Consider the following 20,690-nt stretch of genomic DNA (forward strand, 5'->3'; position numbering starts at 1 on the left):
AGTAATTAATAACTTAGGAAATGGATCTGTTGTGGTTGTGGGTTTTTTTTCTTTTGTTTTCCTTTATGAAAAGATTTGCTGTACCTTAAATATTTTCTCTGAGAAGTGACATAGTAATAGGTATTGTGGATAAATTAGTGTAGGCAAGAAAACTGTATGGGTAAAAGATGTTCACAGCTAACTTTATTAAATGCCTTAATTGATTTTTTTTCCTCTTTACTGCAATAAGACATGGCAGTTATTTTACTTACATTCATGCATTCTGCTTGAACACATATTTATCTTCATTATTTATATACAACCAACATTTTGTTCACTCACTTTCATTTTCCAAAGATGATCTGAAATACCTTAACTATAATAAATACTGTCGTATTCTGAAAAAGGCAATAAAAAGCTTTATTTATATGCTATAAGAAACTTGATACTTTTCTGAAAGTTAAGTCAGATGCCATTCCATGTTTGAGGTCCTCAGCTTACAGCCAGCAATAGGTTTAACATAAAAAATTTAGTGCTGTCCTGGTACTTGCTGACAAAATTAAGCTCAAAGCTCTTATTGTTTCCATATAGAAGTGTTCTGAAATAGTGTCTATTCCAAAAACATCAAGTGGGGACGAAAAATAAACTATTCAGCAGGGAGACTAACAGGTCGTTCACTTCATTTCACATCCTCTTGAGGAGATGAGTTTCTTCTAGAACAGGATGCAGTTTCATGACATGAAAATCTTACTGTTGGGAAAGAGGTTTTTGTATCTGCCAAAAGCAGAACTGCTGATTATCACCTTCACCCTGGCTGTGCCATCTTCAGGCATGACCTCTACTTCCTGAACTGTTGCTTCTTTATAGAGCCAACTGTAAATGTAAAAGCATATTAACATCTTAGAGGTGTGACACACTGCACAAAATGTGATGCTTGGTCTAGGTCAGAAGGTTCTATCTAGATAACACTTTGAAAGATGAAGTGTTTCACTTCACTTCTCTAATGGGGCTATTTTTTGTCAATAGGTTGCAAAACATTGATAATTATCTCTTTATTCTTAATGCAGATTAAAATCAGTATGATATGATTGGAAAAGTTTAAGACATGAATGATTAAGTGTATCATGTTTCTCCAAGTCCTTCATACGATTCAGAATTATTTACCTTAGCTGAGGTCCCTCTAAGTTGATGTTAACTGTTAGAATCTTCTTCCCTGTCGCTGTCAGTATTTTTTTCTCTATTTCTTGTTTCAGTTCTTCTAAACCATGCCCATGCAGAGCAGAAACAGCTAATGCATTTTCTTCAGTGGGTTTATACCTGAAAGAAAATTAATTGCTAGCAAATTTGTTCATGAAGATTAGGTTGTGAAAATATTCCAAGCACAGACAATTTAACTGAGTTACTTTGTACTGACACCTTCTACAAAGGCGACGTTTTGTATGACTCAAGTGATTTCTTTGGTAATTAAAAGATAATTAATTCTTTTTCAGACCACAGTTACATATGTAAAAGATTGAGAAACACTATTAAATATATCCTGAAGTGTGGGATCTCTTTTCTAGACTAAGAATTAAAAAGCTTCCAGAACGTAAGAAATGTTTAAGTACACTTAGCATCTCTTGCTTACCTTTCTATCAAATCCACTTTGTTATGAACTTCTACAATGGAGTCCAGCAAGTGGCTAGGAAGATTAAGATTCCTCAGAACTGACAGAACAGTTGCTTTCTGGAGGATGGTTTCTGGATGAGTAATATCCCTCACATGAACTATCAGATCCTAGGAAAGATCAATATGCAATACCTGTTACCAGGTTGTAGAGATGTATATCAATTTTACATTGCTAATTCATGTAAAATACTTTCCTATCCATTTGATAATACACTGGCAGATTAGCACTGTAAAATTAACTACTAAAACAGTATTAAACTATTGTTTCTTAGACCATGATGGAAAAAAAAATCTGTAGCAGCTTAGTCTTCCACTTCTAGTGAGTGCAAATTGCATCCCACAAACCTGAAGCAAATGTTGTCAATTGAGCTAATTACAGAATCAGATTTCATAGCTGATCCATTTTTTTCCAAGCCAAGGCTTTGTAACAATACAAAAACACTGGAGATTAAAAAGAGCAATCTCTAAAAAAAGCTTTTAGAAGAGTAATGGCTGCAAAACTGTTTCAAAAACAGAGGGGGAAAAACTCCATGTAACTTGTAATTCTATTTTTACATTCAAAATGTAGATGATTATCCTTATATATAATCCTTATGCTTAGCTCCTAGGATACTATTACTGATGCTTCACTAAAAAGCTTTACACAAAAGTTACCAGTTTCAAGTATATATATAGTATTTGCCATGATAAAAACCAAACAACCAAACTCAGCGTTTGCATTCAAATTCATCATCTTTGCTCATGACATTGCTTTAAACTTTTGAAAAATAATTAGAAGTAAGTGACAAACAGGGTGCTTTCAGCCAGCTTTTGAAAGGCCTGCTCTTACATGGTGAGGTCTAATCTTTAGCAGCATCCTGACATCTAGTTACCACTGAATTTCATTACCTTCCATAATACAGGGGTTTTGTTTGAATGTCTGTGTGTATGTATGCAGCTTTACACTTTGTTATAGCACAGGAAAACAACTGTAATGAGAAAATAATTGCTAAAGTAGATTTGTATTTATTACATGCTGCCTGCATCACATCACAATCACCCACTTGTAGTTCTACAGGAAACTTTAAGTTAAAACCAGGTCATTTCAGATGCTTTATTTAATTTTTAACTCCCGGGAAAGCTAGCCTTCACTCACTTGGATGCAGCGTTCAGATATTTTATCAGAAAAAAATCTGGTTTATCTGCTTTAAGTATCAGGGAGATGGGCATATACACTCCAAATAAGCCCTTTTTGAAATCCCTTCATAGCTCTATGTGTTCTGCATAGAAAAAGTATCAGAAAATTAGTTTATTTTAAGATATTTACATAATTATCTCAGGAGTTTACTATAGTCAGCGGGTACTTTGCTAAGAACAGCATGTCAATTAACTTCCCCTGTTTTGATGGGGTGAAGATTATCTAAAAGGAAATTAATTTGATTTCTCAATTTTTATAGTCGACTACTTACTGAGTAAGCCACTTCTTCTAGTGTAGCTGAAAATGACTCAACCAGATTATGTGGCAGATCGGTCAGAAACCCAATGGTGTCAACATAAATAACTGCCATATGTGAGGGCAGATAGCCAGCATGGGCTGTAATATCCAGAGTGGCAAACAGCTGATCCCTGGGCTGAAGTCCTGCTTCCCCAGTCAAGGCTTTGATCAAAGTAGTTTTCCCTAATTAAATGAAAAAGGACAAGATTTTAATGGCATGTTCCAAGTAAAAATTAATTTGCAAGGCTCAGGTGAGAAGTACAATGTAACATATATTTTTAGATCTGTTTAGTAGCCTGTGATCAGTTATCTATATGATGTTAGGAAATCCGAAGACAGTCTTACATTTTATAACTTAGAATTGTGTTTAAGGTCACGTATGTAATCACATACTGGTATCTACAGCTGTGCTTGAAATCACAAGATGATCAAAGACTGATTCGACCTGCAAAGTGACCTACCCACATCTCTCACCTGTAAGACTCTCTGAAGAGCACTGCCATGACAGCATTAGGAAGCATGCACTTACACACTCCTCAGTGCTTCTGTTGTCAAATGAAATAATTTACTTGCTAAATAAAAAAATAAGCACTAATAATATATACCTTATTAGACTGAGGTCTTTATTGGGCATTTCCTCATGAACGTAATACTAGAGACATTTATTTGACTCAATGAATATTTCACGTAATTAGTCATTAAGGTGCTCAGTATATAGCCTAATTAAAGTGTTTCAATTATCTGTACGCAAAACGGTTTTATCTCTCTATATCTATATATATATTTGAATCTTTGGTTTGAAATGTATGGAAGTATGGCATTTAAGAAAAACATACAGTATAATCCAAATCTTTGCATGTACAAGTCATAACAAAATTAGTGCAAGATAGGCTTGTTTTTTTAAAGAAGTTGAATAAGAAAATGAAATTGTCTTAAGATAATCCAACCTGTTTATCCAAAGTCTATTTATGCCTTGAGGAAGAATTCACTTGTATAAGCTACAAGACCAAACCAAACCAAACAAAGCAGAAAAACCCCCTTTAGCTTTATTTAGATTTTCCTAGGAACACATCTCAGAATGCTACACATAATCCATGAAAAGCTACAGTGCTCCTTAAGCAGGTTTCTCAGATCAATAGCCAACTCTCAATTGTCTTCCTATGCCTCAAGTCTTCATGGAGATCTAAACACCCATGTACTTCTCTGTACCCATTCTGATCAAGTAGTAGAGATTCATAAAAAGGGACACTAACAGTATAGTCTTCAGCACTGTATATAAAACCTTTTTGGCACAGTAGGTGCTAGGCATTTCTCCAAAGCATTTCTTCAAGACTGAAAAAACCAAGCAGCTTAATCTGCTTTCCTAACTACATGCTAACTGACAAATACTCATTACACAATTAAAAAAACTAATTATAAGCCTATAGAAATACAAATGAGACTTTGGCTAGAGTTCCTAATTAAAAATTAGACAATATCAGCTCTTTTGTGTTATGATTTCAGGAGGTTTTGCTTACCACAGTTGGTATAGCCCATTACTGAGACCATTGGGAACTCGCATTTTCTGCGCTGAGTTCGAAGTAAAGCCCTTTTTCTCCTTAGTTTCTCCAGGGCATTCCTAATTTTAAGTTCTCTTTCTTTCAAGACACGATTCTGTGTTTCTAGAAATGTTTCACCTGAGAAATACAAATGAGTAATTGGCAGAATAGTTTGCAAGAGAAACTGTAAAGCAAGTTATGTATTTAGAAATCAAGTGAGCTAGCACTAGGGCTTGTAAAAAATAAGCCACTAAACCTATGTATTCTTGCCTAAGAAAGTGAATAAGTAATTATAAAACATATGCTAACCACTCTAAGATATCTTTGTACATTTATGAAAAATCCCTATGGCAAGCAAATAGTTTATCCTTGATCACTTATTGAGCAAAATATTTGACCAGTACAGACTCAAACCTTGTAATTTAAATTACTTTCCAATAAATTTTTGTACATTTGTTTAATTAGATGCAGAACATTGTTTTTCCTCCTGACCTCCTCCAAATAAAATAAGATGCAACTAAATTTGTTTAAAAGCTATGGAGAAAAAAATCCTCTAAATCATGAGAATATTTAGACTTTACCTGAGCCCATGATGTATCTTGAACCACCTCTCTGCTGATCTCGCTGAGACACCTCATTTTTCAGATTTGACCTGGCAGTAGAGTAACAGTAAATTGGAAGCAATTTTCTTTAATCCAATTATAGCAAAATACCTAAAAAATGTGAAGCAGTAGTAGTATTCTGATAGTACAAATAAAACCACTAAATGACTGAGTTGTAAATAAAACCTGCTCATGGCAAGAAGCGTGGAGAAAAAAATCCAGATTTTTCTGGCTCAACTGTAGCTTGAAAAAGCATACAACTCTCTTGGTAAATTATAATTGCTATTCTGAAATTTCAGAGAGCCAAATATACCTCTAAAACATCCACATAACTCACACTAACTGCCATGTATACATTTCTATGCCACATAATGCAGAAATATGGAAAATTTAAATACAAATTAATCTTTCTTGTTTATAGCTTTCCTTATTAAACTCAACAGTTTTATATATGGGATATACATATCCAATTCCTACATATTCTTGCAATCCATCTTGTGTCTTACAAAGAACCAGGATCTTTTCATGAAAAATACATTTTGTAAGATTACTGAACACATTCTGGTTTTGCCTGTCAGCACTGCAGAAGCTTAAAATAATGACATTATAGTAAAAAATTCTGTGCTCTTATCAATCATCGAGCACCCTATGCATTTTTTTTCTTTACAGTAAATATTGCTAGGTTTTGTTACTGTAAAGAAACGGTCACTAAAACATGTAGATATGTGATTTGCACAGCCCCAGGTACCTGAGAAGTGGAATTTCAGCCAATGCCACCTGTAGTTTTGCTTCTTTTGTCTGGGCATTACAGCGAAAAATGTGAAGTACCACGGTGTATCTGTCAAAGACTCGCACGCCCCAGGCATCTTCTAGTTCTTTCTTTAGCCATGTAAGACAAAACAATCGAGATGCATTCTGTCCGCAATATCACTAGATCAATTTTACACAGCAAGTGCATTTATTTAGCTGATGGACACTTGAACTCAGAGGATCTCAGGATTCCATTGCATTGGATGGGCAATCATTATGAGCATGCAAAGTCAAAATTTGGTTGACCAGAAAGAGAGGAGTTAAAGACAGTTTAGAAAGTAGAATCTTATGCCTAGGCCCATCAAATTCAGCGAGAATCCTTCCACTGCCCTTTACAGATTCTTGCAACAAGTCTTACAGCATATCTCAGAATCAAGAATCTCAGTGGTTAAATCTTTGTAAAAATGATTATGAAATACTGGACTGCAAAAGGCTAGAGTAACATAGGAACAGAAAAAAGATTACTAAAACTTGCAAACAGATAGAGAGAAATGCAGGAAAATTATTTAATAGCAAGCTTTTAATGAAATACTTAATAAATCCCCAACCAACACAAACCCCTCATCCTTGCTCTAATTCAGCAAAAGACACTTAAAATGAGCAGTAGTTCCCTTATGCCATCTCTAAAATCCAGAATGTTTTTATACATTTTCTCAAACACTTTCTTGAATCAACCCAAAAGAGTTTAATTGCTCTTAAGATCTATATTTGTGAAAACAATTTTTAGCAAATCTAGCACTAAAAGAACTCATACCAGAAAATAAAGAGTTCTCCTAAAAACTAGAAAATTGAAATGAAACATTTTCAACTTCCCTTTCATCAACAAATGGAAGCACTTGAATAACCATCTTTTAAGAGATACTTATCATCTATTAATTTTATAATCAGGGAAAGCATTCAAAACTACCAGCAAAGCATTAATGTCTGCTTGCAGAATTTGCATACACGTTACACCCTGCATGATGGTGCACATACTAAAAACCCCCCAAAAATTTTATTTCAGTTTGTCCAAGAGTATCTGTAGTTCATGTTCTGTAGTACAGTTCAACAACTGTACCAGTTGTTTTACTGCCAGTGTTAAAGTACTAAAGTATGCTGCCCCCCTCCCCGCCCCCCACCCAGTGCTTCTTTTTAAGTGTTAGGCATGAAAGTTTAAGTATTTGAAACATTCAGCTACAAGCTTGCTCTGAATTAACATCTCATATTCAAAATACAATTCAGTGTCCACAGCATAGGGAAAAAACATGCTATGCATTATAAATATAGAAACTTGAGCACATGGATAATCCAAAATGTTGACATTTCTCATAACAAAAGCTGTGTTAACACCATCATTTTGTAAAAAAACATCTTGAGTAACTTTTTCAACATTTTAAATAGGGCCAGTGTCAAATGTGGGAGCAGAGTCTATAATAAATTATACTAAGCTGCTGGAAAACTTCATGCATAAGAGCGGGAAACATATATCAACTGGACAAATGCAATAGGTATTAAGATTCTTTTCAACAAAACTCAGTCCTGGTGCTTCATATACTTACATTTGCAAATTCAGAATCTTAACCGACTACTTCTCCTAACATCAATAGCTTCCAAACAATAATGATGAAAAGAATGTGATTCGATATTATATTTAATTACCTTTGTTAGTGAAGATATTCTTTCCAGATTCAAGAAGACAGCTGTCAGATGGGGCAATTTTTTAATCTTTTCTAAAAGATGGATAATGATTGCAAAATACAGTGTTAAATGTCAATTCTCTTTTTAAAATGCCCAGACTATAAACCATTTTGCACTGAGCAGAATGCTCATAAAACATCAAATGCCACCATATTCTTTGTTCATAGAGCTGTTTAATTGCTAATTTAGTTCTGTGCCAAGAACAGCATCAGTTTCACTTATGTCAATCACAAGAAGTTATGGACTAAGTTGCCTCACACATTTTCAGTGACCAGGGGTTATGTCTATTTTGCATTGCTTTTGTAACTTAAAAATTCTTTGAAGTTTGCCTGCAAATCTGCATGATGGATTAACAGAAATCTCCCTCTCTTCAGCTTTCACACCTATCCTTGAAGAGTTTGGCTGCAAAAGTCTTCCATTTAGTGATGCAGTGCTGTAAGATCTCAGTCCTTACCTGTCAAAACCTGAAAGTTTCCTTTGCCAAAAATGAACTTCTTGTTGGGATTTTTTGTAGGAATAATTATTTTATCTAGAACTGTCCAGTTCTGAAGAGTATCTACAAGAGCAACGGCTTCAGCAATCTGTAATTCAGCTTCAGGAACAAAACAATAGAAAAAAGAAGTAAGTATTACAATCATAACTCTGTTCTCCAATAATTACAGTTCATGCATGAACATGGAAAGACTAAGCTACACTAAAATTCTTTTAACCTCTAGCACAAGGAGCGAAGTGTCTTACCTCCAATAAGAGTAATTTAATACTTTGATGCAATTTTATAACACAAAGCATCTTTCTGACAGCATAAAGTATATGTATATATATAGTATAAATTATTTATGTGGTTATTGTCTTAGGAGAATTTTTAATTGTATTGTCAGGAAAGAAATCACCAAGCTTTTCTCCTCAAAAATGAAATTAATAACTAGCTGGAAAATCTGTTATTTGAGCACAAAGCCACAGCAATAATTTGTGAATTACTAATATGGCATATCCTGCTGCTAACTTCATAGCCACTCAGTCATAAGGGACCTAAACTGGTTTGTGACTTGCTAAAACCAGCAGATCTGAATCCTGTGTTCTGGTTCATCAATTACTTTTGAGTTTTTAACAGCTACACTGCAAAGCAGTGATTTTTTGAGGACTTTGTGAAATCACAAAGTCTCCACAAGAATATCAGATCAGCAATTCTTGATATGCCAAACCTTTCCTCTTCAGAAAAATATTGTCAAGTTTCTCTAGACAGCAAAACATAATTTATATACTATATAAATAATTTATATAATTTATATAATTTATATCAATAGGTCACATTGATCCAAAAGGTAACATATTTTTAAAGATGATTATGATCTACTTTTTCCTCACATTATTCATGTTTCTTGTAAAATACACAGATTTCCTGTTCTATCTGTGGTGCTTCAAAAATAATTCCAAAACATTTGTTCAGACTTTGGGGTCTTCATCTGGAGGGCCTGAATGAATGGAAAGGGACTAATTGCTATTCTGTATGTTTGGTCAGAAAGGTGCCTTCATATTTTACCTACTTTTCAGTTGTAAAATTATGTCACGTCAATTCTGAAAAGGTTAAAAACTTTATTCTGCAATGTGACAATTTGTTAGAATTAGCAGCACTAATAAAACTAAACAAGATTTAGGTTCATCCCATAATAAATTGGAATAAAAGAGTAAGTATATATAAACTGTCTCTTGCCATCCAGAAGGACATGGACAGGCTCAAGGAGTGGGCCCATAGAAAAGTAGTGAAGATCAACAAGTGCAAGGTCCTGCATCCGGGTCAGGGCAACCCCACAGTATATTGATACAGTATATTGATATATTGGGGGATGGACAGATGGAGAGCAGCCCTGCTGAGAAGAACTCGGGTGTGTTGGTGGACGAGAAGTTGGACATGACCCAGCACTCTGTGCTTGCAGCCCAGAGAGCCACATGTATTGTGGGCTGCATCAAAAGCAAGGCAGTCAGCAGGGCCAGGGAGGGGATTCTGCCCCTCTGCTCTGCCCTGGTGTGACCCCACCTGCAGTGCTGCATCCAGCTCTGGGGTCCCCAGCACAGGAAAGACATGGGCCTGTTGGAGCAGGTCCAGAAGAGTGCCACAGACAATCTCCTCTGAGAAAAGTCTGGGAGAGTTGGTGCTATCTAGCTTGGAGAAGACTCCTGAGAAGAGAGTTTTACAGCCTTTTAGTAAATAAAAGTAACTAAGAAAGATGGGGACAACCTTCTTAGCAGGACCTGTTGCAATAAAATGGGGCAGTGGTTTTAAACCAAGAGATTTGATTTATATCTGATATAAAGAAGTTTTCTACAGTGAGAGTGGTGAAACACTGGAACAGATTGCCCAGAGAGGTGGTCATTCTATAAACATTCCCTGTGAACATTCAAGGCCAGATTAGACAGGGCTCTGAACAGCCTGGTCCAGTGGAAGATGTCCTGGCTCATTGCAGGGGGCTCAGACTAGGTGATCTTTAAAGGTTCCCTCCAAGCCAAACCATTCTATGATTCTATACATAAAAAGCTAACTTACAAGATGCTTTAATCCTTTACACTGCAACCTTATAATTAGAAAAGTGTACAAAGAGAAGCATCACGTTCATAATGTATCTTAACTGTGTGTGAGTAATGCTTACATATTAGATAGTTATGACGATTTCTGAGAGAAACCTAATAGTAGTCCTAAAAAAGTCCCTATAGAGGAATTATTGGTGACTGCATCACTAAGTAACTGCATAAAAGCACTGAGTCCCTGAGAGAATTTATACAAGAGTTCATCTTCACTGCACTCTCTTCTCTGGACAGGAGGGTATTGCTGATCTTCAGCCAACTCTTCTGGGCAAGCCTGAGGCCAAGGGACTGCAGCCCGCCTGGGCAGCAGCACGGCTGAGGGCTGAGGGCAATTAACATTGTGCTAATACGGGGGACACCCCACTGTTTCCCTGAGGAACCTGCACTGAGGTGTTCTGCCGTCCTAAATACAGTTAGCATGGTCTGCCAGTCAAAGCACAGACCTGCACAGACTCACTAACATCTCCTTGTCTTTTAAAAAGTTGTCAAAGAAGGGAAGAGCGACCAAGACCTTCCACCTGAGCTTGTCCTTTGCGAGCCGCACGTCGCGGTCTCACCGCGGTGAGGGCGGGCCCAGCTGACACCAGCGGCACAGCACAGCATCAGCCAGGCTGGAAAACACTCTGAGCTCTCCAGTCCAACCCGTGACCGACCGCCGCCTGTCAACAGCCCACGGCACTCGGTGCTGCCACCAGTCTTTTCTTACACAGGTGCAGGAACAGTGACCCATCACCTCCCAGGGCAGTCCATTCCCAATTCCCCGGGTGTATTCCCTCCTGGCCCGCCCGCCCCCGCGGCCCGCACCGTTGGTGAGCGGCGACTTGTGCGGGCCCCACTTGACCGCGGGGTGCACGACGGCGATGCGCTGGGCGCCGGGCCCCGGGGCCAGCGGAGACGGGCCCAGCAGCTCCTCCAGCGCCGCCTCATCCTCATCCTCCTCCTCTTCTTCTCCTTCATCCCCGCCGGCCTCCACCGGCCCATCCCAGGGCGCTCGGCCGCCCGTGCCCGGCGGGCGCAGCGGGGCCCGGAGCGCGGCGGCGGCGCTGAGGGGGCGGGCGGGCGGCGAGCCACACCGGGGAGCGCCCAGAGCCACAGCCACCGCCACCGCCCGCCGGCAGCGCCGCAGCAGCGACCACGAGAGGCGGCCGGGCCCCATCAGCCCCGCCGGGCCCGGGGCGGGCAGGGACCGTCACCGGCCGCGTCTTTCCGGGCGCTGCGGAAGCGCCGCCGCCGCCGCCGCCGCCCATGTGACGGCGCTCCCGCCCCGCCGGGCCCTGCGGCCGCCGGCATCGACACCGGGCCTGGGCCGGGCCCGCCAGCGCCCGGGAGGGACCGCGCGCTTGTCCGTAGGTTTGTTTTCCTTCTGTTTCGTCCTCTTCTGCGGCCGGGGGAGGGGGAGAATGGAGGGGGGTGCTGTTTCTGCCCTGGCTTCCCTGGAATTAAGTCTCTTTGTGTGCCTTTCTTGACAGTTTTCGGCCGCCGTTCCCGCCCGGAGAAGCCGAAGGGTTGTTAAGTTTTTAACACTCTCGATTTCGGTGAAGTTTCCTCAGAAGGTCGTGTCAGCTTGTTTGTGCTGCTTAAATAATGTAGCGGAAATGATAGCCGAGCCCAACACAGCCAGTAACCTTCCCAGCCAAAAGTAAGACCTGCACAGGTTGCCTGTCGAATCTGTGTGTGGCTCAGGGCGCTGTCCCTGGGCTCTGTGCCCGTACCCCGGCAATCTGCACTGTGTCATCTCGGGGGAGCGGGGAGAAAAGGGGTTTTGCTGTGCATTGTGCTTTGTTACTAATATCTTCATTTTATTTCCTTTCCTGTACTGCTTAGCATCTTCTTAATGTAGTGTTTTATGGTGTTTGACAGGGACCTTGGCTCGGCAAGCTTTTCTGTGCCTTGTTCAGTGCGAATGTGCAGCCTGCCTTAAAAAAAGGGCGCAGATTCATTGTCAGCGTTTGTGTTCTCTTCACTGGAGAATTGGGGATGCTGAGAGGGAAGAGTGCTAAGTAGGCTCCCTGTAGGCGTTGATGGGAGCATTGCTTCTATATATTTTTTATTGCTTATCTCAGGGATCCACCATGTCTTCTCTGTTTTATAATGTATTTTTTAGTGATCTGTTGAGATGAGGTAAAGTATTAATATCATTGTTTACACAATGGTAATTAGAAGTTCAACTGGAATAAATATAAATAAATAAATAAAAGGTAAAGTTAAAACATTTGGGTATTTCTTGTTTGGTTTCAAAGAGTGAAACTTCTTAGATGTCCACTGTTGTGTGCTTTGAACTCATTGCAGCCCAGTCTTTGTTGATCTTGTCACATTCTGGGCCTGTTTGTTCCATGTATTTTGCTTCATTATGCTCTACTGAAAGCTGAGAGAATTTGATTACATGTATGGCTTCCCGTATGTCTGTTGCAGTATGTTTCATGTGAAACCAGCCTTTTACCTTCAGGCTGGCACATGGCAGTTGCTTAATTGAGCTTCTTATATGGCTTCTAAAAGATGAACCAGTTCTTTGAGATTTATAATTTTAAAAATTTACAGGTAGGATTCTTTCAGTAGCATAGATTAATTGTTCCTTTTACACAGCAAAAGGACTATATTGCCTCCTTGGTAAAGAGGTAGTTTTCTTTTCAAGTGTGAGTCACTAAATCTATTCTAAATGTTTATTAAGATAAGAAAACTGAATTCAGAAGTTATCAGAGTAGTATTGTGTCTGAGGATTAGATGCGGGGCTTGGCTTCCTTCGTACTTCAAGTGGTTTATCTTATCAGTAATACTTCAAGTGCTAGTGAAAGGACAATATTGTGGCAGGAACACAAGGTAAAAATGACTCTCTGAGCCATATGTAACAGGCTACAAAGGTGAAAATAGAAATGGCATTCTGCTTATGCTTTCTTACTGGTTGCTGATGGAAACAAACTTGGAAGCAAACTAAGTGGCTGAGAGCTGTTTCTTCCAGTGCATGAAGCAATGAATGTATGCATGCAGAAGTGCTCAACATGGTGTAGAATAACAAGGGGAGGAAAAAAAAAACCCAGCTAGTTCAAAATTTGTCAAACGTACCACTGCAGTCCTGTTGTTGAAAAGATGTTAAATGGAGATATGTATAGGGATTGCTGTAGAAGTGACCCCTATGTCTTCCCCAACTGGGTACAGTAGTTCCTATTCCTATTTTGCTTAAGAAGAAGAGGATGTCATAATTCTTTTAACCGTCTCTTCAACAGAAATGTAGTTGTGCAAATGGAAGTTCCATTTAAATATCCCACTTAATTGATTAGTGGTTTCATGGGGTTCAGTTTCTAGATGCTGGTCTAGTTTCTGCATATATTTGTACCTGCCTTACTGGAAACATCAGTGTTAAAGGCCACAAAAAAAAAAAAAAAAAAAAAAAAAAAAAAAAAAAAAAAAAAAAAAATTGTTGTGGGCTGCATCCAAAGCAATGCAGTCAGCAGGGCCAGGGAGGGGATTCTGCCCCTCTGCTCTGCTCTGGTGTGACCCCACCTGCAGTGCTGCATCCAGCTATGTGCTGTGATGCACTGATAACCAAAATAGAAGCAGTTCGAAAACTAAATGGCTTTTTAATATTAGTATTTAGTGCTTAGTAACAGTTGCTCTAACAGGTTTCACCCCAGATATGTTTTCATTGGCATTTATTTGGCCCAGTGTGAGGGAATTGTAGATCTGTGGCCTTCCCACTCCTGGAGGTTTTGCTGAGCTTTGATAACATGCTGTTCCATATGCCAGGCATTTCCTTACTTTGTTGGCCTCCTTTTTCTACAAGTACATTTTGTCTGGTATAAGAGGCTAAACAAGTAGCACAAGGCCAGTAGATACTGTCCAGAGTGGTGTCCTTCATGATATTCCTGGGAAAGAGAGGCGTGAATTAAACCTTCAAAGAAGTACGTTCTAGACAGACATACTAAAAGCAGTACGTGATCAGACAAGTCCTTGACGGAAATGTCCTGTGGCAGTTCTGATATTTGAATTATTTAAGTATTTTAAACCATTTTGGACTCAAATATGGTTGCTATTACCAAATGCAGTGCATTTATCTTTATTGTGGGATGGAGTAAGTTGCTTAAATAGTACTTGTAAACAATCCAGAGGTTTTGAAGGTGTGTTGAGTGTTATGTTGAGGTACAATGCAGAAACTGGTAACCCAATTTACTACAGTGTTGGCTGGCACTGGAGTTATAGTTACAGTGAAACAGTGCAAGTAAGAACCTGTTAGTCCAGCCCCACAGTGATGCATTCTGCTTTGAAATCAAGAGTGAAAGGATTTAATCACATGGGAGAAAGAGCTCCTTGACAAACATGTTTGGATTCTTTTTGGTTTTGTGGTCTGTAGAAGAATTTGGGAAGAGCAAACTGGCATCAGAAAAGCAGTACATATTGCTGTCTCTTGCTGTTTGTTCTTTTCAGCTGGGAAGTCTCTGGTGGTACATGGGTTACTTAATCTCTGTGGCTTGCAATTTTAAATCAAAGAAGACAATTGAAAACTTTGGTGAATGATTGCTTATAGAATGCTGACTCAGCTGGAAGCTATAGTTTATCCCACTCTTCATATGCAGAAGTCCAGACAGCTGGTATAAGGATTGGTTCATCCTGAATTATTTTCTTTGTTTCCATCTGTCAAACACTGTGGCACATTTTGAACTTTTCTATAACAAGTAATTAATGGAATTTGACTTTCATGGGACATTTCTCTGTAGGGAAGGTAAGCATATGCATGGTTGTATTTAGCAATTTTATATATTTTTGTGCAATTTTATATAGAATTTTTATAGGAGTATTTGGAAGCCTCATTCTACATCACTTCTTGAAGTGTCTCTGTAGATCAAAAAAGTAAACAGAGACATGTTTAAATAAAACCTGTCTGCTCTTACCAACAAAATAACATCAGGACCTTGGTCCTGCAGTTGATGCTATTCAGTCTCAGACTTTGCTTTGCAAAACAGTCTTGGGAAGAAGAATGATAAAAATTATTATCTGGCATTGATAAACCTAGATGGAATTGAGCTGGCCCTGCATCCACAGAACAGTTAATTCTCCATCTGTGTTAGCCAACAATGGATACTGGAGAATTGACTGTATTTCGTAGCGTAACATGCTGGTTTTTTGTTTGTAAAGTGGTTACTTGTGTTAGTACGCTCTCTTGTTGCAATAGTATCACGAAAATAGTAGTAATTGTGCACTCTCATATTTACTTTCTTTTTGTGCCTTCCTGTAGTACAGGTCAACTGGCTTCATGTCCTGGCCACTGTAGTTAAAAGGAGGCCATTGGAGCCAGCTTCCAGTACTGGACCTGCTGCACAAGTGGGATCCAGCTCATCTGCTCAGACATGACCTATGGCAAAGCACATTGTTAGCATTGGGAATGATGAAAAGTGGCATGGTTTCATTGCAGATAAATGTATGGCTTCAGATCTCCCAGAAGGTGCATCTTTCTTTATAAAATTATTCCTCCATGATATTAGCAGTGACCTGACAATGAAGTTTTTTGTGTCTCTTTTCTTCAGCATGTTTTATAAACAAATTAACCAATTTCTTCCTCTCATTTTAAAATGAAGCCTCATCAAATGTTACTGTCTTGTTTAGCTTAGGGCACCCACAGAGTGAATGCCTACTTGTGTTATTGGTTCATGGTGCAGAGCTCTTAAATCAACAAAGGCTGCATTAAGTAAATATCAGCTGTACTTCCTTGATACCTTTGATAGCTTTGCTGGTTTTCTAATTATCTGCATATCTTACAGGAAAGCCAATAGGCTGAAAAAGGCCCCAAAATTTTGTTGTACTTTTAAAGTTAGCTGTTTGGCTTTTAGTGACGAAATGTCACCACTTCCAAACAACGAATTAAAAATATTAAAGTACATGTATTTGCTTTTATTTTCTTCTGGTTTTGTCCTGAAGTGTGTAGTTCTGAGTGCTCACTGCTAACTCCTTCAACATGTTTGTTACATTTTAGAGAGAATGCTGTTCATGATGAGACTGTGCCTGAGTCTGCTGCACAGAATGGCACCTGTGTGAGAAATGGCAACCTAAAAACACCAGTAAGTCAATTTTAAAGCTTTAAAAAGTTTTAATTATTTTAAATTGTGGAGTTTATTTTGTGTCTCATTCATTTTTACGAAATTGAGTACTGCATATGGTAATCACAGGCACTGGATACAGCTTGACTCTCAAATTCCATTGGCAGCAGAGCCCCAATGCTGGCTTTTGGACAGCCAGTTCATTTCAGCATGTGCTTTTCCTTCCTGTGCTTTGTGTGCAGCTGATGTTAATTTGCAGGTAGTGAGTTTAACCTGTGAGTGAAAAGACATAGAAGTGCTTGCTTTCTATTCTTCAGAAAGGACAGCTGCCTCTGAAAACTACCTTCTGGATAGTGTGCAACTGTACAAAAACTTCTTTCCTGTTATACCTTGCCATGCTTATGACTCATTCTTAAGAGTAAAATTCAAACTGGTTAATCCTTTCTTTCATCCCCTTTTAGTGTGGTCGTATTTGGGAAGGAATAGTTTGGGTCCTTGGGGCATAAAACTGAGCAACCTGGGGAAGTGATTACAGTAAGAGCAAAATGAACTTGTATCTGTGAATGCCTGTTGTGTTGTTTTTTTCTCACATCCTTGGTTTACTTGACTTGTTTCAGAGAGAGAAGAGGAAGGTCCGAGAACAGTGTGAAAACATAAGGAGGAATTCTGCCGGTAGCAGAAGAGTGAGCCAGCTGCAGAATGGCGAAGTGGTTGAGGCAGTTACCTTGTTTGAAGTGGTTAGCATGGGGAAGCAGGCCATGCAGGTATTCCTAGAGCTGAGTTCTGAAAGCACTTGATGGAGGGAAGATGAATAAACAGTGGCCATTTCAATTATTTGTACTGTGGAACATTGAAATATTGGCTTAGGGGGGGAAGAAATGTGTTTCATTGGAAAGCTGCTGTGAGTATGGGTCTTGGAAAGAACATCTTGCAGCTTCAAGAAGTTAGTGAAGAGGTAGCTGTCAGATATTTAGAAAGAGGAAGGAAATTGTACCTAAATTAGTCTTGCTAAAACAATGCCTTAACATACAAAAATATAATTATTTAAAGAAATGTGGAGAAGGTTCATCAATAGTATGATTTAGTTATTTTAGAATTCTGAAAAATCAGGGTTTTTTTCCTTTTTTTTTCCTTTTTCCCCTCCGTGCTTGCCTTGTATTATTAATATTTTACCTTCATTCCAATGCAGCTTGCCAGCAGCTTGCATAATAGCCAGGTTCTCTGTTCATCTATATAGTTAGAAATTTTCTTCAATGTGAGGAAGCCTACCTCCCCATATTCTGTGAGCACATACATATATTATCTTTGTATATGTGTATGAAAATCTGGATCCCCAAATATTTTTATGTAGACTTATGGATGTGTCTCTAGCATGTAGTGTCTGTAAGCAAAGTGTGTGTATGTGCACACGTGCATAAAAAGTACATTTATATTTTGGAAGTGAAACCTTTGTTTTTCCAAGATATTTATGGGGATGGCTTTTGTCATGCTACAGCTGTGGTAACTTCAGTAGAGCTCACTGAAGAGCTTGGCTTCTGCTGTGCCAGCCATCATGAGAAGGTCTTGGAAAGGCAGCAGAGCCTGAGTTCTGTTGCTGCTAGAATTTATTAGGGCTGTGTGGAACTACTGGTGAGTTGAAGCCTGGATGGCTTGTCCCAGGAGACCCATGTCACTTACAGGCTGTACTGCCCTAGAAATGAAATTTGGAGTTGTTTTTTGGCTTATGTACAATGTGAACTGTTTCAAACCTACTGCACAAATCAACTGCTAGAGAAAAATAGAACTTCCAGGGTAAATTGCTGCTATAATTTAATACTAAGTATTAGCTGGTGCAGAGGCTAAATGTATATGTGGATTTTTTGTTGTTTGTGTTTATTTCTTTGTTTTTAAATTAAATTGTTACCTCAGTACTATCAAGAACTTAGGAGGACAACTTTTTTTTAATATTATGTTTATTAAAACTGTGGTAATTTTCCCTGTTAACAGGAAGCAAAACATCTGTGAAAGGCAACATTGTCTAAGGCAGTTTAAGACTTGAAAGAGTCTTTTAGAACTATTAGAAATGGAAGAGAATTGCTTGGAGTTTATTCTTGATTTTGTAATTTAATGGAGATGGAACAGTGTTAGTTTTTTGTCTTTAATGTGGGCATACTCAGTGGAGTGCAGCAAACTGTGTTCATCTCCTAACTAATGAGCTTCTTTAATCTATTCTAGTCTGTAGTAGTTGACTGGGTTGAAGCTTATAAACAAGACAGGAATGTGGCACTTCTGGATCTCATCAACTTCTTCATTCAGTGCTCAGGCTGTCAAGGTAATTTACTTTCTTCATAGCCCTTTCTGCTGTCTGTGAGAGGAGTCCGAAGTGTGCCTTCTGAAATGGAGTTTTTCTCTCCAGTAAATCATGTACTTATAATCTGTGCTGTTCGTTAAGACGAACTCCAGATGGGCAGGCGAAATAGAAAATAATGCTGCTGGTTAAATTCTTTGTGCTTGCAGCATTCCAGCTCTGAGATTTGTATTTGAACAAGGTTTGCAGGGTCAGGTTTCTGAAGTGGCATGTCACATTGCTTTGCAGAATCCTCACAGAGGGACAGTACTTTTGATGAGTGCTCTAATTAAAATCCAGTGTTTCAGTTGCCATTTGTTTTATATTTCCTGGTATCTTTTGTTTTGCTAGTAGCCTTGTTTGAAAATAAGCAGCTAGAAAATTCAGCTCCCTACTTTGGTGGCTAGAAAAGCAATCTCTTGCCTCATTGCAGTTGCTTTTGCTAGAGAATTGTGAAGCTCTCTGTTTCATAACAAACATTGAGGCACTGACTTCTGGGGACAATCTGCTAGCAAAATGTTTCAGGATGGCAAGTAGGAGTTTTAAGAAGACTGTCCTATTAGTTTGAAACTTCTGAGTGTATTTAAGCAGCTAGAAATGTGCCTTTTGCACTTTTTTTTTTTATTTTTATTTATTTTTTTTATTTGCTAGGTCTTTGACTAATATGCCTTCTCTTATGGGAAGTACTTTGGAGTTTGCAATTTTAGTCAATCCTTGAAGTAAATGAATGAACAGAGAAAATAGCCTTTCCAGACAGCTCAGAGCAGACATCTCTAATGGGAATTTCAGTTTTGGTTCATCAGTACTTCATCCTATCAATTAATTTATGTGTGTCTTTATATATATGTTGCCTGTACCAGTGTACACATATGAAACAGAATTCCCCTTTTTTTGGTGTTTCTAAATTTAATAATGTCCTTACTGTGCTTTGGACTTGATTAATGTTGTAGAGTTGTCAGTAATTCTTTTTAAAACACTACTTTTTTAGGCATGGTAACAGCAGAGATGTTTCAAAGTTTGTACAAGAAGGATGTCATGCGAAAAATGACAGAGACCTTTGATAAGGTAGGCACAGCTTTGATTTTGCATGTCTTTTTCATATAAATAATAGGCTCTACCTTAATAGCCAACCTGGATGGAATTCCTGTTGCTTCTCAGGGGCTCTGTACCACTTCATTAATTTAGTAAAATAAACCTGTTTTTTGCATGAGAAATTTGGTGTTGTAATGACCCATTTTAGCAACAGCAGGATATGTTTTTTTTTTAAGTGACTTTTATTTTGCGAGTTTTATTAGGACTGTCTGACTGCTGTCTTCCTAAATATTTCTCTTAGGAGGTCTTTTGTTAATGACTGTGTAAAGGTAAATATAACCCCACATTTCAGCAGGTAAATGGTTTCTTTGGTATTTGGTTGATAGATCCTTTAAAAAATACTAATATGGATTACTGATGAGTAAATGAAAAGATATTTTTAGCTGATATTTTATTTGAATATGTTCTTTCTGCTGTACTGACAATTATGATTTTTATTATATCATTACTATGTCATATGAAGAAAAATGCATTTCAGATTTTTTGATAATTGTGAAAACAGTCCAGAGTATCTCAACTCTTGTGGATTGTTAAGAAAAGCACATAGCCTTACAATGCTGTTTCATTGCTTGACTGCTCCTTGACTAATTATGGCAACATTAAATTTTCTGCAGTGCTCTCACAGTTGCTTCTGTGCGTTTTTTCCCTGTATTTGTCACCTATGAATTGATTTGTCAAGCAGCAGCCATCAACCTTGTTTTAACTGAGCATCTCTCAAAGACCAGCTGCTGTAGAAATTCCCACAGAGGATGAATTTGCCAACATGGTTTTCTTCATTTTAGAAGTGTAGTAGCACTTGAGCTAATTTTTTGACAGAAAGGAACCTATATATGTTCTGGGCGTATGAATTAGTAGTCTAGCACTTCTTTGCCAACTAAATTAATAACACTCATGATAGTGCAGGCACTCTGGCAGATA

The 20,690-nt window shown here is 38.5% G+C and overlaps 2 protein-coding genes across 6 annotated transcripts in view; one reads left to right on the top strand and one right to left on the bottom strand.

Annotated features, from left to right (window-relative positions):
• Positions 1-50: 50 nt before the first annotated feature.
• GTPBP6 (GTP binding protein 6 (putative)) lies at positions 51-11,499 on the bottom strand. The gene is made up of 10 exons (XM_083854519.1): positions 11,133-11,499; positions 8,203-8,340; positions 7,710-7,780; positions 6,010-6,140; positions 5,241-5,311; positions 4,639-4,797; positions 3,096-3,304; positions 1,607-1,755; positions 1,144-1,296; positions 51-852 (listed from the first exon to the last, which is right to left on the bottom strand). Exons 1-10 carry the CDS (start codon positions 11,482-11,484, stop codon positions 711-713), a joined length of 1,575 nt encoding a protein of 524 aa, XP_083710645.1. The 5' UTR covers positions 11,485-11,499; the 3' UTR covers positions 51-710.
• The window catches only part of LOC310905815 (cohesin subunit SA-2-like), a 60,198-nt gene continuing 49,341 nt past the window's right edge, over positions 9,834-20,690 (top strand). For 4 of the 5 annotated variants that reach the window (XR_014589272.1, XM_083854515.1, XM_083854517.1 and 1 more), the window contains exons 1-6: positions 11,598-11,674; positions 11,798-11,967; positions 16,291-16,375; positions 16,972-17,118; positions 18,569-18,665; positions 19,669-19,745. Coding sequence is in view for 4 of the 5 variants with exons in the window: in XM_083854515.1 (XP_083710641.1) it covers positions 11,924-11,967; positions 16,291-16,375; positions 16,972-17,118; positions 18,569-18,665; positions 19,669-19,745 (450 nt within the window). In the remaining variant the exon portion in view is untranslated. Of the gene's footprint in view, positions 11,011-11,597; positions 11,675-11,797; positions 11,968-16,290; positions 16,376-16,971; positions 17,119-18,568; positions 18,666-19,668; positions 19,746-20,690 lie in introns of those variants that run through there. The other variant, XM_083854516.1, reaches the window with a different exon arrangement.

This window comes from Zosterops lateralis (genome assembly GCF_965231275.1).
Source record: "Zosterops lateralis genome assembly, chromosome: 2".
NCBI lineage: Eukaryota > Metazoa > Chordata > Aves > Passeriformes > Zosteropidae > Zosterops > Zosterops lateralis.

What these genes read in the sequence shown, in the direction of transcription:
- GTPBP6 (XM_083854519.1), bottom strand. Translation starts at nt 11,484, where the DNA reads ATGGGGCCCGGCCGCCTCTCGTGGTCGCTGCTGCGGCGCTGCCGGCGG. An exon ending in AAACTTTCAGGTTTTGACAG is followed by an intron (nt 7,781 to 8,202) that starts GTAAGGACTGAG and finishes TCCATCTTTTAG; the next exon opens with AAAAGATTAAAAAATTGCCC. An exon ending in GAATATCTTCACTAACAAAG is followed by an intron (nt 6,141 to 7,709) that starts GTAATTAAATAT and finishes ACATGGCTAAAG; the next exon opens with AAAGAACTAGAAGATGCCTG.